The sequence below is a fragment of the Rhipicephalus sanguineus genome, chromosome 1 (genome assembly GCF_013339695.2).
Source record: "Rhipicephalus sanguineus isolate Rsan-2018 chromosome 1, BIME_Rsan_1.4, whole genome shotgun sequence".
In the NCBI taxonomy this organism is placed as follows: domain Eukaryota; kingdom Metazoa; phylum Arthropoda; class Arachnida; order Ixodida; family Ixodidae; genus Rhipicephalus; species Rhipicephalus sanguineus.
This window is the reverse complement of record NC_051176.1, coordinates 66,216,206-66,230,038: the sequence shown is the minus strand read 5'-3', so window position 1 is coordinate 66,230,038 and position 13,833 is coordinate 66,216,206. Positions and strand designations below refer to the sequence as shown.

General features: G+C 47.8%; 1 protein-coding gene across 1 annotated transcript in view; it reads right to left on the bottom strand.

Annotated features, from left to right (window-relative positions):
• Nucleotides 1–13,833, bottom strand: part of LOC119392501 (organic cation transporter protein) — a 140,810-nt gene that overhangs the window by 114,924 nt on the left and 12,053 nt on the right. Inside the window, exon 4 of the mRNA XM_037659692.2 lies at nt 4,633–4,736. Within this exon, the coding sequence (XP_037515620.1) occupies nt 4,633–4,736 (104 nt within the window). The remainder of the gene's footprint in view (nt 1–4,632; nt 4,737–13,833) is intronic.

Here is a 13,833-nt window from a genome sequence, read left to right as displayed (position 1 = left end):
CTTTTAAAAATAAGGAAATGCTTACTTCTATATATACGGCAGGTAATATAATGAACCTTGCTGCGGTCGTCAGCAATTCTTCGATCGCCGGTGCATGGGCGATATATGTAAAATATTTACGCATTCTACTGAAACACGATATTTGTGTACATTGCAACACAAATTGTTTATTGCTTGTAGTCTCTGAAAGACGAACTTGTCTATTGTGATAAACTGATTTTACGGTGGCGATTAAGGCTATTTAACTTCTTTGTTGTGATGCGCGTTTTGACATTAGGAACGGCAACTGAAAGTCTGAACACTTCAGTCACCAGAAATTAAAGTGCACATGGTCATTTGACTCTCCGATGTACACTTAATGTTAAACGACATTAGGCTTTGCATGTCTAATGTCTGTCTAGTGACTCATTAGGAGCGCACCTAGTTGACACTAGACACTCAAGACTCATTTTCATAAGGGTGAGCAGTGCAAGAAACTTTAGCGCGGCAGGACATGTGATGCAAGGGCGCATGGTGTGTTTAAGTGGAATCACTTTTTAATTTGATTTTTTGTACAATACGAACAAATAAGCTATAAATTTTGCCACCAAATTTTATTGACTGTCTATAATAGCAGTGGTGGGGTATATCAAAAAAATGCTGTGACAAATAGTTGCTTTTTTTCCACTCGGCTTCTTTTACACATTTCCAAAGTCCACGTGCTGCGCGCGGTTCGTTATAATTTTTATCTAGGTTAGTGTATTTACAGGAAATCTAATAAATTTGAATTTTTTCCTCTACTTCTCTTGATTGGCAAGGTGCTAAAACGATGAAGATACATGTGCTACACATCCAGAAGGGTGGACTTTGTCGTTACAGCATGCTTTGGAGGGACACTAAAGGAGGAAACGATTGTTGTCGCATTAGCAAATTACTCTAAATCACCACGCCTGCCGCGAGAAGACGCATGGGAAGCGCGAAAACGCGCAAAAAGAAATTACGGCTGGTTACGCACCATGAAATTCCCTCATCAAACGCGTCATAGATTGTGACGGCGTCTACTAGATCACACGCAGTTTATAATCGGTAAAAATGAAGTGCATTGTCTTCCGAAGACTTAACTTGGAAGTTTCAGGAAATTTCGACAAGCCAAAGTCGCCAAAATACGAAAAATACGCTTTGAAATCCGTGTTGTCACGCGTGAGATTTTGTCGCGAAATTTAAAAATGAAACGTTGACCTTGATTTTCTCCTTTATTAATGAATCTCTGTTGGTGAAACTAACGACACTAGATTTCTAGAAGTACAATTTATCAATATAAGCCGATTCATTGTCTCACTTTCGTGTCCATATAAATTTCAATAGAGAGCGCAATAAAAACAAAGTGAAGAGAGCGGTCTGTTCTTTGTCCCCTCTGTTTTTATTGCGCTCCTTATCAAAAGCGGACTCATGCTGGAAATCGCTTTGCTGCCTGCAATATCTGCTACAAAACGCTCTTGATGATACCGATGGTATTCCTTGAGAATTGGGTACAGTACACCATTGTCGAACAAACGTTCATCGTATTCAGTATGTCCTCTCAACTGTTTCCACGGTGAGCCAGCCCCTTTTTACAAGAAAGTACCATAGGTTAAAGTATACTTGCTAGCGAAGCATGCGCCAAGCATGCGTAGATATTTGCCGCTTAAAACGCCCTTGCGGTCGATTCTATCTTCAGGCAACACCACCTAGATTATTGGCTCGGGCCTCTGTCGGGCCCGATCTGGGGTCGGGCCGGGCCGGGTCGGGTAGGCGAAATTTTTTCTCGGGTTCGGGCCGGGCCCGGGTCTCTTTTTTGAGTTGCCGGGCCGGGCTCGGGCGGGTAAATTTGAACGAGTCCCGGGCCCGGGCCGGGCCCGGGCCGAGAATTACGGCCCGTGCAGTGCTCTAAACTGAACCCACCAATCGTGCCATCATAAACATTCTTTCAATGTATGTCTCAGGGGACCATAAGAACTGGGATGCCGTACTACCTTTTATAACGTATGCCTTTAACACCGCCAAACACGCAGTCACAAGTGATACATGCTGAAGATTTTTCGCCAAGTCATTGAACATCGGTTGTTTCAATAAATGCTCAACGGTATTTGAACTACATCTCAATAAGGATTTTAATAAGGGTCGTCTATATGCAAAGGAGACCCTTGATGCGTGCAATTGCATTTTATATTCAGTATGCAATTGCTTACGCATTCCGCTCACACACCCTGCTAAGAGAAAGCTGAGGGGATGCAATAGTCCTATGCAAACATCACTTGTCGAGTAATTATCATTTGTGTTTTTTTCTCTCTGTGCGTCAGCCGTGTGGCGTAACTTCCGCTATGTCTACTAGACAAGACACGCGCATCAAACCCGTAAGAAAAAAAAAACAGGGAAGTTGTTGGTTGCCAAATTTAGTGCGTTGGTTTTTACATCTCCATGTAATAGACATAAAAACGAAGACGACTCGAAAATAGACCAAGAAACACAAGGTTGTTTTCTTGTGTGTCGATTTATCTGTGTGATCGTTCGTGGCGCTGTTGAGAAAAAGCGTTGACACGCAGTGGAGAAAAAGAACTAGGAGGCTCACCAGTAAATATACGGCTAGCAGTGCGGGCGATATGGCAACAAGGAGCATTAAGCGGAAGGTCAGAGAGGCGGAGAGGACTTATTGGATGACAGCGATGGAAAAGAAGCCGGTTCTGAGTAACTACCGAAAGGGAAAAAACGAAATAAGGAGGGAAAGGTTTTATGATAATTCAAGGGGAAGCGCTTTACGGTATGAAGCAAGGTCGGGCTGCCTTAGAACGCGTAGTTATAAAGCGAGATTCAGTAACAAAGAAGAACAATGTACATGCTGCGGGGGAACTAAGGAAACGATGGAACATGTACTGATTGAATGTGGCGATATTCACCCAGGTATACGTGTGGGCACGAGTCTACAGAAAGCCTTGGGTTTTAGGGACAGCAATGAAAAGCTGAACACGTCCGCGATAGAAATAAGTAAGTGACGGTTAGAGTATTGGTGGCAGAAAAATAGAGATAAAGTACAAAAATAAATAATGGGGAAAAATAAGGTCATTCTGCCTTAAGAGGCAGAGAGATGGACCGCGAATTTATATTTTTTTTGGTATAATAACATAGATTTAATCAATGGAGATAAGGTATTAGGCCAACATGAAACAAGGAAGGTCTTTTTTTTCTTCGAGCCTGGTGGCAGACATGTCACCGCCCCGTTATAACGGGGACGCTCATAGCATCCATACATATTGCAGAGTTGCTCGATCCCGTTGGAACACGACGATGTACGCTGGTTACGACGGGCAACGTCAGCGCGCATGTCGGACTATGAGCTCAACTTTAGACATCCCTACGTAATGGGCGATTCTCGCGTCATGCGCGCCAGCCGATTTAAAGGTGTAAGGTGCAAGTGTTAACCTGCTGAACAAAAAAGAAGAGGACCGAATGAGCGCCTGTCTTTCTATCCTTCTTTTATTGCGATAACAATTATATGGACACTTTTGACGGGTTTTCACCGTATAAAACCCAAATCGATAACATATTCTACCCGCGAGCGGTGGCGACGAACGTGGCTGAAGTAGAAATGAAACGAGCCGGCCATCTCCATCGCACGGAGGGCGCATGTGATAACATCAACCCGCGTGCGAGGCCTGCCGTCGTTTGCGCCCCAAGCAGAGAGGAAGCGCCCCGCTCTATCATCGGGCGAAGGACCATGGACGCCGGAGGAGGGGGGAGGTCTGCGTCGCTCGAGCAGTAAGTGTAAACTTTGACCATAACCATAAGGGCACGGTCCCGAGCGTTGGCACGCGCGCTGTCTCGGCGGACACCACCAAACGGCTCGTGTGCGCTTCTACGTGCTGTGCTATCACCGCTTCGCCTTGAGACAACAGGCTACACGAAAACCGCTTCTCTCCCTGGAGTGGACGCGTATTCTCTTGCACCATGCGTTTTGCAGCGGTGCTGTTAAATCCGAACTCAAACGGGCCAAGTATTGTCCAGCACACAAGTTTAGACTGCGCGAAGAAGACACCTAAGACGGTAGAAACACGCACACACACGAAGCGCAGAAGCATGGCATGTTGTTGGGCTAGTTGCTTCGTAGATTCAGCAGGCAAGCTTAAACTGCGTGAAGAAGGCAACACGTAGGAACATAGAAACACGTGCAATGCCATACATCGCCATATATCGGCACGCACACGTGGGTTCTCATTACAGCCCTAATAGCGTCACTACCTGTTCAACATGATGGATTTTCAAAGTCACGAATTTGTTTCAAGCCTTCAGGACGAACTCTCCGAACCGCCGAATATGTCCACGGTCCGCCGTATTCTGGCGTAATGTCCACGGACATTATGCCAGAATAGGCAAACAATATTTGTCGGAAACTACATAGATTGTGGTGCACAAAGACTCTGTGGCGTAGAAGGGTGGCGTATAATGAAGTTGCCGGCCTTCGTGCTTCGCTTATTCCTACGAGCTAAAACTGAATGAGGCTTTGTACAGCTTTCTATTAAATGCATGGTCACTTCAACAACAGGCGCTGTAGACGGGCTGCTTTATCGTACTCGCTTGGAGAAGTGCAAGCTCATCGACACAACATGAGACAAATCTTACCAGTCTGAAAGATGAGAGAATATGAAGTTTCCGATCATGAGGCCCGCCATGTAGAAACTCTGCGACGCTGCTCGGAGCCACACACGGTCGCACACGAGGTTGAACTGCACGTAGAAAATTTTGTTAGGTTATTTAAAAGAAGCAGTGCGTGGACATTGATGTATCGAGGTTGTCAAACGGGTAGTCTAAGCATCCGAGATATTGCCCTTATCAGCATTAAACAACAAAAAAACGCTCGTGCAATTTAGTCGTATAATGCGTTGGCGTCATCATGCTGGAGGTACGTACCACTTGAAATGAAACTCCGTCGATTTCACGTGCTAAATCCACGATAACATAGTGCAGGACACTCAAGTACGAATAAATGTTCACCACCAGCCCGTGAGGCGGCGTTGAGGCAAGACCTACACGTTCCCCCGTGGGCGACCTAAGCCCGGGTCGCGTGAAAGGGGCCCTCCAACACTTTTGAAGCACCTATTTTTTTTAAATATGGTTTGTGTAGACTGATGGCTGGGGATAATTTTAGCATAGGTCGAAGCACCCATATCAAGTGAGTTAGTATTTTAATCATGCAATAAGGTTTCTACATCGCTGCCTACCGCACCAGCGCGTAGTGGCGCTCGTCAAAACTATTGCGGGCGGAAATGACGGAGAAGCGCGCAAGCCTATGATTGGGTAAATGAAAAGTTAGAAGCGATCGTGGAGTGGCGTTAAAATTGAGATTATTATTGGGTTCCGTTTTTATTTTCTGTGCTTTTTCATTGAACCCCAAATAGACGCCGTCGCAAGAAAAAAAGATCACTACAACTACAAAGCACGACAGAGGCGCTGACAGCCATTTCGCATCTGGATTTTTTGCTTGCGCGGGTCGGATGTCCATACGAAAGACTCCTCTCTCTTCCCTCCTCTTGCTTCTGTAGGTTTGCGACCTGTCTCTATCCGCACGAGTGGTGCGCTCTTGACTGTTGTTGAAGCGGTGCAAGTAATCCCCTTCGTTGAATTGATGTCGCTGCGCCCATGTAGTTCGTCGGGCGTAGAGGCAACCGAGCTTCTCCGCCCTTGTCGTTCCACAAATTTCCTTCTTAGAATGAGAGGAAGGAGTGACATGGAATGCCGTTGTAAAGAACAGTAGACACAGCCTCGCTTAGAAGCAGAAGCGCCCGCTCAAATTCTGACAAGTGAGCCGTCAGGCACCACGTTTGTTACTATGGCAACGGCGTCAACAGCACGTTGGACAGGGCAAGCAACAATGATGTGCTAGCTTCCCCTACGTAGAAGCTTTGACCTTGTTCAATTGGCGGCGCGTTGCAACGTTACTGGCGAGTTAAACGAGGTAATTTGACCCTGCGAAAATCGAGTTGAGGGTGGGCATTTTCTAAATTATATTTTGAATTTTCTAGACCAAATAACTTCGGACTGCGTGCCGCTATCACTCCCGTTCTTGCTGCACTAACCTGCTCGCACTTAAAGGGGCCCTGCAACACCTTTCTTAGTTATATTGGAATAGTCTCATTATTGACGTATGACTCTTCACGAGTCATATGCCGCAAAAATTTTTCGAATCCGTCAAGTCTAAGTGGTGTTACCAAATTATAGAGATCACGTTCCGCAGCTTTCTCCCTCAACTCAACGTAGCGAGCTCGCGGAAAGCTGCGCGCGGCGTGAAGGGATGGAGGGAGGGAGGGAGGGCAGAGGTGCGAGGAGGCGACGTCAGCGCCGGCGGCATTTTTTTCTCTCTGGCGTCTCGGCGCAACCACGTGGTCTGTGGCGCCACTTCCGGTCGGCTCGCGCGGTCGTCGTCGAGCTGGTCGAGCGGCGGAGACCATCGCACAGTGTATCGCGCGTGCTTGAAAACTGCGAGTCGGTTTGGTAATGTTGGTTGTGCACCTCGAACTGCCGTAGTGTTTTCATCGCTCTGCCAACCATGGATGCAAACTTGCGTGCGCGTTTGGAACGAATGACAGCTGAGATGGGTTTCGACCCACACTCCGATACACCGCCTCGTCGCACTGCTCGCGCTTGAATCGTATTCAACGCGGCAAAGCTGCGTGCACCCTTCTCCCAGTGGCGGTACTTCGATGCTGTTTGCTCTTCGAATGCGGGCGCACAGCGAGTGCGGGCTGACAACAAAGAACTAAAGACTAGAAGAAAGGATCGTGGGGCATCGGGCCGGCGCGGACCCATCCCCCGGCTGTCTGCAGCTACCGTGAAAATGCGAGTCTGCTTGGTTGCTGTGTCGCGGTTTCTCGGGAACCTGAGACTACGGGGAGGATACGCCGAGGTACGGCTCGATGACATACTGGACAGACAGCGAACGGCAGAGCCGATCGCACTGTGTATCGCGCGTGCTTGAAAACTGCGCGTCGGTTCGGTAATGTTGGTTGTGCACCTCGAACGCCGTAGTGTTTTCATCGCTTTGCCAACCATGGAAGCAAACCTGCGCGCTCGTTTGGAACGAATGACAGCTGAGATCGGTTTCGGCCCATACTCCGATACACCGCCTCGTAAGACGGCACTGGCAGACGACCCCGAAGCGCCGCCATTACCGGACGCCAGCACTGTTATCGGAGACATGCTGCACGGCTGCCTCGGTCGGTCGTGAGAACGTGCCGACGATGCAGTTCCCAGCTGACGAGGCAACACTCGAACGGCTGCCACTCTCAACGGCAACCGGCGATGGTCAAAAGCACAGAAATATTCACGTTTTCGGCACAGCGCATGGCGAAGAAAACGGAACCACGCAACTACGAGCAGACGAGCTGTCGGTGAGACCGGAAGTGCTAATATTAATGTTTGTTCGGTGTTTTTAACGCGATAACAGAATTTAAACATACATATTATCTACTTATTGAACTCAAAATTAACAACGAAAGTAATAATGAGGGTGTTATCGTGATTATAACATCAGCCAATGGTGGAACTGCCGACAATCGCGTCATATTTTGCGGACTAATACATCACTTGTCGAGAGAAGAGGGAGCGATTTTCGGCTGACTTTGAGAATTTATTGTAAATTCCAGGCCGTGCGCATCGCTATAATATTTGGCTCGCGTGTTCTCGGGAGCCTCGACTACCGATCGGCAGCGCTTTTTGAGCATGCTCGAAAAGTGTTGCAGGGCCCCTTTAAGTCTATGCAAACCACATATAAAAAATGGGGGGTTGAATAGTGTTGGAGAAACCCTTTAAACCTTGACGGACGTTCAATAAGCTTGTCTCCATTCGTCCATTCACCCTGGTGATTACTGAATGCACCGCGCATGCAAGCGCCTCTGCTTTCAGCGCCTTCCCCGGGAATGCGACGCCGCCGTAGCGAGGATAGCACCAGTGGCATCGAGCTTGCCAGCACAACGTCGTAGCCACTGAGCAATGGCGTACTGGTTTGTACGAGTTGGTAATATTCAATAACGGAGGCATCTTTTTGGGATACAGTATTACGCTTGTGTTTACCTATGTCCCCTGGTCTTTGACCTTGAGCTTAACGCCCCCCCCTCCCTCCCTTAATAAAGTAAGTATAACAGTGCCCACTTATGCAAAAATATGTAAATAAAAAATTCGGCAGATCCCACGTACCGGGGGAGTCGATGTGATGCGAAGCATGCGGTGGGAAGGTGACTGTGGTGTAATTTTTTTTACTGAGCGAAACGTTGCAAAAAGACGCTAGAGATTTGTATAAATTTTATCCGCACACATATATGTTGAAGAGCCGCATATGTGTTATATAACCAGTTGTTTACAGTTGGGTAACGCTGACAACGGCAACGTGGGTATTATACCAACACCAGAAGCCGTAAGCTGGTATGCAGTGCTTATACTTGTCCCTTGTGATAGAGAACGCACGCACGTTTCACGAACCCGTGTGCATGTGTGGAAGACGTTCCTGGAAGTTCTTGAACAAGGTCATCATCCCCGTGATCAGTGAGCACCAGCAGCTGGTCATGACTTGTTATCGGATCAGGTCGTGATCGCGGTGACGAGGGGTCAATGTGTAGTGAAGTATGCGGTATAGTACAGCCGTTGGAAATCGTGGATGTCTCGGTCATTTCGTCGACAAATTGTCTATAGATAGAGCCGGCGACATATTGGAATCTGAAGTCACCCTTCGCGTTGGTGAGGTATGGGCCGTCGAGGCTGGTAGGCCTGGATAGTGCTACGTAGACCTACAACAGTGGATGGCGCTTGTCGTATTCGTAGACTACCTGGGCGTATGTGGCCTACGTAGCCTAGTCTACAAAGCGGCTGTCAATCAATCTGGCATCATCCTCGATCAGCATGAGGCCATCGCCCAGCCTCGTAAGAAATGAAGAGGACACTGCGTCGTTCTGGCGGACTAAGTGCACTTTACGGTGCGATGATGTGAATATCATATGTAACTTTCGTTAATGTATTCCTCCGGAGTCGAGCAATGCTTGAATATAGCTCGCAGAATCATAGGGATACAAATGTAATGTTTATTAGACTGCTATAAAAGCGGAGCTATTACATTGGAACCACAGACGTTCATCTCATGTGACGTCTGTATCGTAGGAGTATACGCATCGTATGGAGTATCATGTATAGTGTTTATTGCTTTCTTGTAAAATTAGATAGCAAGCACCACAACCACAACTGACGCTGCACTGCCATTACGCCTGCAGAGGCTGTTTTTCCAAACCAGTTTATAGACCAGGCGTGGCTCTGTGGTAGAATACCTGATTGCCACGCAGAATGCTTGGGTTCGATTCCTGCTGGGATCCTAATTTCCATTCTTTCCATTCGTCGGGTCAACGTTGCCGATGTCGGTTTTTCTTAACGCTCTCGCATTTAATGTCTGTTCTCGCCGTTCCTGGGTAGATATAAACTGTCAATCACCTGTGGCGCATACCCATGCACCGCGGCCGGTGGTAAACGGGTATGTGCCACACGTGTCCGGTGGAAAGGGTTTGACGACGTACGTGACAGGATTTTCACTTTATTCATGTCATTACCCGACAGTCGTATTCGTGAAATCATGTTACCCTCCCATGCAAATTTTGGTCGGCACCAAGTTAAGGAGGCGATCATGAGAGCCCCCAGACGTAGGCGGCTAGATAGATAGATAGATAGATAGATACGTAGATAGAAACGCTCAAGTGCCAGAGGTTCGCTAAGAAATGCTTCGCATTTAAAACCCCGAGGAACCACTACATGCTTACATATGGAGAGTGGCTCGCGTGGTCAATATGGGGCTCACTATATAGGGAAGGAAATATGTGTGTTCCGTCTTCGTTTTTCGGTCCCGGTCTAACGCGGAAAGATAGTGGTGGATTAAGAGCACGCAAATCCACGTTGTTGAAAGAGAGTCTCATTCACTGCGAGCGAAAGATAGGCACGTCGAGTAAACCTTCCTCAGTCATTTCGCTGCTAGCCCTTACCACACAGGCTTCTATCCTCGTCGTCGTCGCCCCTGAATAGCTTGACAGCTAGCTTTCACTAATATAGGTATTAACCCAAAGCCTCGTCTATCGCGACAAAATATAAGCGCATGATCCCCGTGAGCGACGAGCCATTGTTGGTAGCAAGGCTGTACTGTGCCGTGGGATCAAGATTTACCACCGGGCCACGAGCGAGCGAAATAAAGGTACGCGCGCAGAGAAAGAGAAAAAGGGAGAGAGCGCGTTATCTCGGAGGCCGCGTAAGATAAACGTGCACCGACATGTTTTTCTCTGCACTCGCAAGCGACGCAAATTTCGCGCAAGGGCAGGTGAGATAGCCTCGTGGACCGGCCATAAGAGGAGACTGAAGTGACGTTTGGTGCGTTTCCGGTGTTCCCTTATATAGCCCCGACTTTTGCCCATAATCAACTGGTACGATGCGTGACATGGAACCTCACTGCGTGACATACCGTGAATACACGTGTGAACAGAAACAGTGAAGTCATTACGCATTTAAATTATTATTAGCCGGCTACAAGGAGGTGTTCGCGCTTGTAGGTGATGCGTCAGGCGCTCCACTCCGACTATCTGAGGTCATTGAGATGAAAATCGTATTCACCTCGGATAAAATGTCTGAAACAAATATCGAAAAAAAAAGCGTACGTATGCGTGCTTCGCTGAAAATGATATTTGTAAGTGCTAGTACTACGTAATTACATGGCACATACGTCAGTAACGGGCTCATAGCCGTGTCATAACAATGTATAGTTTAGATATTCTATAATTCAGTCGCGGTCACCTTTGTAGACGCATCCCGACGAGCTCACGTTGCCGAACGCGTGACTCCGAAATCTCAAGTGAGAGAAAATGATGTTTTACGCTCATGCTTCATATATATGAATTTGCAGACTATTTGCGCACGCTTTCAGTGTATAAATGGATCTTTTAGACAAGATGCAACAATATCGATAGGGGACATGCATCTAATCGTCTGCTGTCGTCTCTACATGTGCAATGTCTGGACAACACCATCGTATTGTTTTTCTTGTGTAGGAGCACCGGAACCTCCCAGCATTAGCCGCCTTCCTGCATATTTTCTGCTTCTGACCTGCAGAACTCGTCGGGCGCGTTGCCAAAGAAGCGCTTGCAAAATTAATTTTGTTGGGAATATTTAATATAGACAGCTCTGGCTGGATGTCAGCTCTATACTGTCTGCTCCACTCATATGCTAAGCTGAGTTACTGCTCAGACAACCGCGCTTACTTTTAACACGAAAGTGTTTTATGCCAGGGTCCACCACGGCTCCACTGACGTATTTCCGTCACGGATATGACGTTGTAAAATATAAAGACTAGCAGATGGTAAAGAAAACAAACTAGAAGAAAAAGTTCCATCACCGGGAGTCGAACTTACGCACGCGGCGCGAAACCATTCGGCCACATACGGCACGTTCTTTGCCATGCTAACGGCGAGCTATTTATATACAGCCTTTACTGGTGGCGGTACGCAGAGATCGTTGGTACATCAGCGTGTTTTCGTTATCACTAGTGAGATGGCGCGAAGGGCTCGAAGAGCGCGCTTTAAGGGATATTCACATGAGGGAGAAATCGGCGGGGGACATGGGGGGATTGCGGATCACGTGACCGCGGCGTCACGGATTAGTGAGTAGGCGCGACCCCCTCCCCCCCGACTCCTCGGTGGAGACGGGGACCTTTTCCCCGACAGGACAAACGATCCCCAGGCGGTGGGGGATATGGCGGAAATTAGCCCTTTCAGCCCTGGATTTTTTATTTTCGTCGGGGACATTTTTTGTGTTTGTTTTCCTAATAGTTATGACCTCAGAAGACCACAAACGAAAAATTGAGCCAGTGGTGCAATTATTAATGGATTTACAGACATGACATCAAATTAGGTCATCAGGGCTCAGCGGTTGTGAAATGAGAAAAATGGCATCTTTTTTTCCCGCTATTCACTAGAGTACACAAAATGTGAACCACGTTTCATTTTTCAATGTGATACTCATTGAAACAGCTTCGGTACGTCGACCCGAAAATTGCGCTTAGCCGCCTCAGCTGACCCGCCACGGCGTCACCCATGACTTCGGTCAAGCTTCTTCTTCACTACGGCTCCCAGCGCCGCAAGCATGTCACCATTTTGGTGTCAAACGCAGTGGGGATCATTGAAGAAGTATTCCCCCAAGGATGGACAGCTTTAGTTTCATTTCCGAGGTGCTCGGGGAAATGTTGTATCATGGTGTCAATTGACACCGCCAGGGCCGAAAGGGTTAAGGCTCTTGTTTAGCCACATTGTTGCACTTGCTCCTGCAGAGAGCGGCAGTGGGTGTCTGCAGCTCGTCAAACGGGGGTACAAGCCACCAGAGTAGTCTAGTAACACTGGTCTCCCCCTCCGTTCGCCTCGTCCGTGCGAGTGGGGGACATTTGTGGAGACTTATCCTCGCGAGCTGACGTCACTAGGCTCCACCTTTATCCCCCGAGGATTTGCCCCCCGTCTGAATACCCCTTTGTGTATGTTTGTACCGGGGGTCCTTTCTGCGTGAGCAGCGCGTTGCAAGTTTCGAGCTGCTTGCCGTCCTTCGCGTGACATTACAATTTGTTGCTGTAGCGTTCATTCCTTCGCACTTGGGGCGAAAGAATCCACGACAAATGCTGAACTACGTCTGTGAAGACACGTTTCACTTTCGCGTTATACCGATTCCTATGACACAGGGATCAGCCATTAGTGGGTATAACGTTGCGCAAAAAATTGACACGGACACAAGAAAGACGATGTAACACACAAGGCGCAAACGTTCAACAATTTATTTCGGAGCAGTGTTCCCCTTTTCATACTAGACGAACATAAATGCGCATGTCGCAAAGAACAACAGCAAACACGTGCGCACCCACCAAAAAAAGCGATTTCTTTTTCTGACAATGCTATGGAAGCCTCACTGACGCAACTATCTTTCAATGATGTTGTTCTTTGGGACATGCGCATTTATGTTCGTCTAGTATAAAAAGGGGAACACTGCTCCGAAATAAATTGTTGAAAGTTTGCGCCCTGTGTGTTACATCGCCTTTCTTGTGTCCGTGTCAATTTTTTGGGCAACGTTATACCCACTAATGGCAAACCAACAGGCCCAAATAGCGACCTTGAATCAGCCATGTTTCTTTATTTTGAATAAGGCTGCTTTCCAAACGCGTGAGCGACACGCTCTCAGACTGCTTGCAAAGCGACAACGGTGCAGGGAGGAACGCTTTGTCACACCAGAGTCCCTCAATACTGGGTGCCCGCGAACGATGCCCTCTGTGGCACAGTGGCGCCGCGTTGCCGCAGCTTTGGGCAGCGTATGAAGCTCTCTTTATCGTGATGGCGGAGTTTCGTGACCAGTAAAGGATTTAAGGACTCTGGTCACACTCGGTGTCGGCAGCTATACGCTGCGCTGCATGCTTTCCACTTGGCATACGAGCGATGACAGCGTTTCGCCCTCGTACGTCAGTGTTGCGTACACACTGACGTACTATCAGCTTTGTCTGACTTGTTGCCATACTTGTATGTGCGCTAAACTTCAAGCTATAAAACAGTCACCCGAACTTATTTCAACGTCCCCCTTAATTATTCACTGTATCTGCAGCCGCTTAGAAAGGAGTGGGAAGTAGTGATGCAGAACTATGGATAGCACTATCGATAACGCTATCGATAGTAAGTTTGATAGAACTCATTGCCGCATAAACTTCGTTCCTCGAGTGCGTGGTAAATGGTGGAGCGGGCTGGGGGGCAAGAAAGTTGACATGCTCGTGTTCTTTCACCA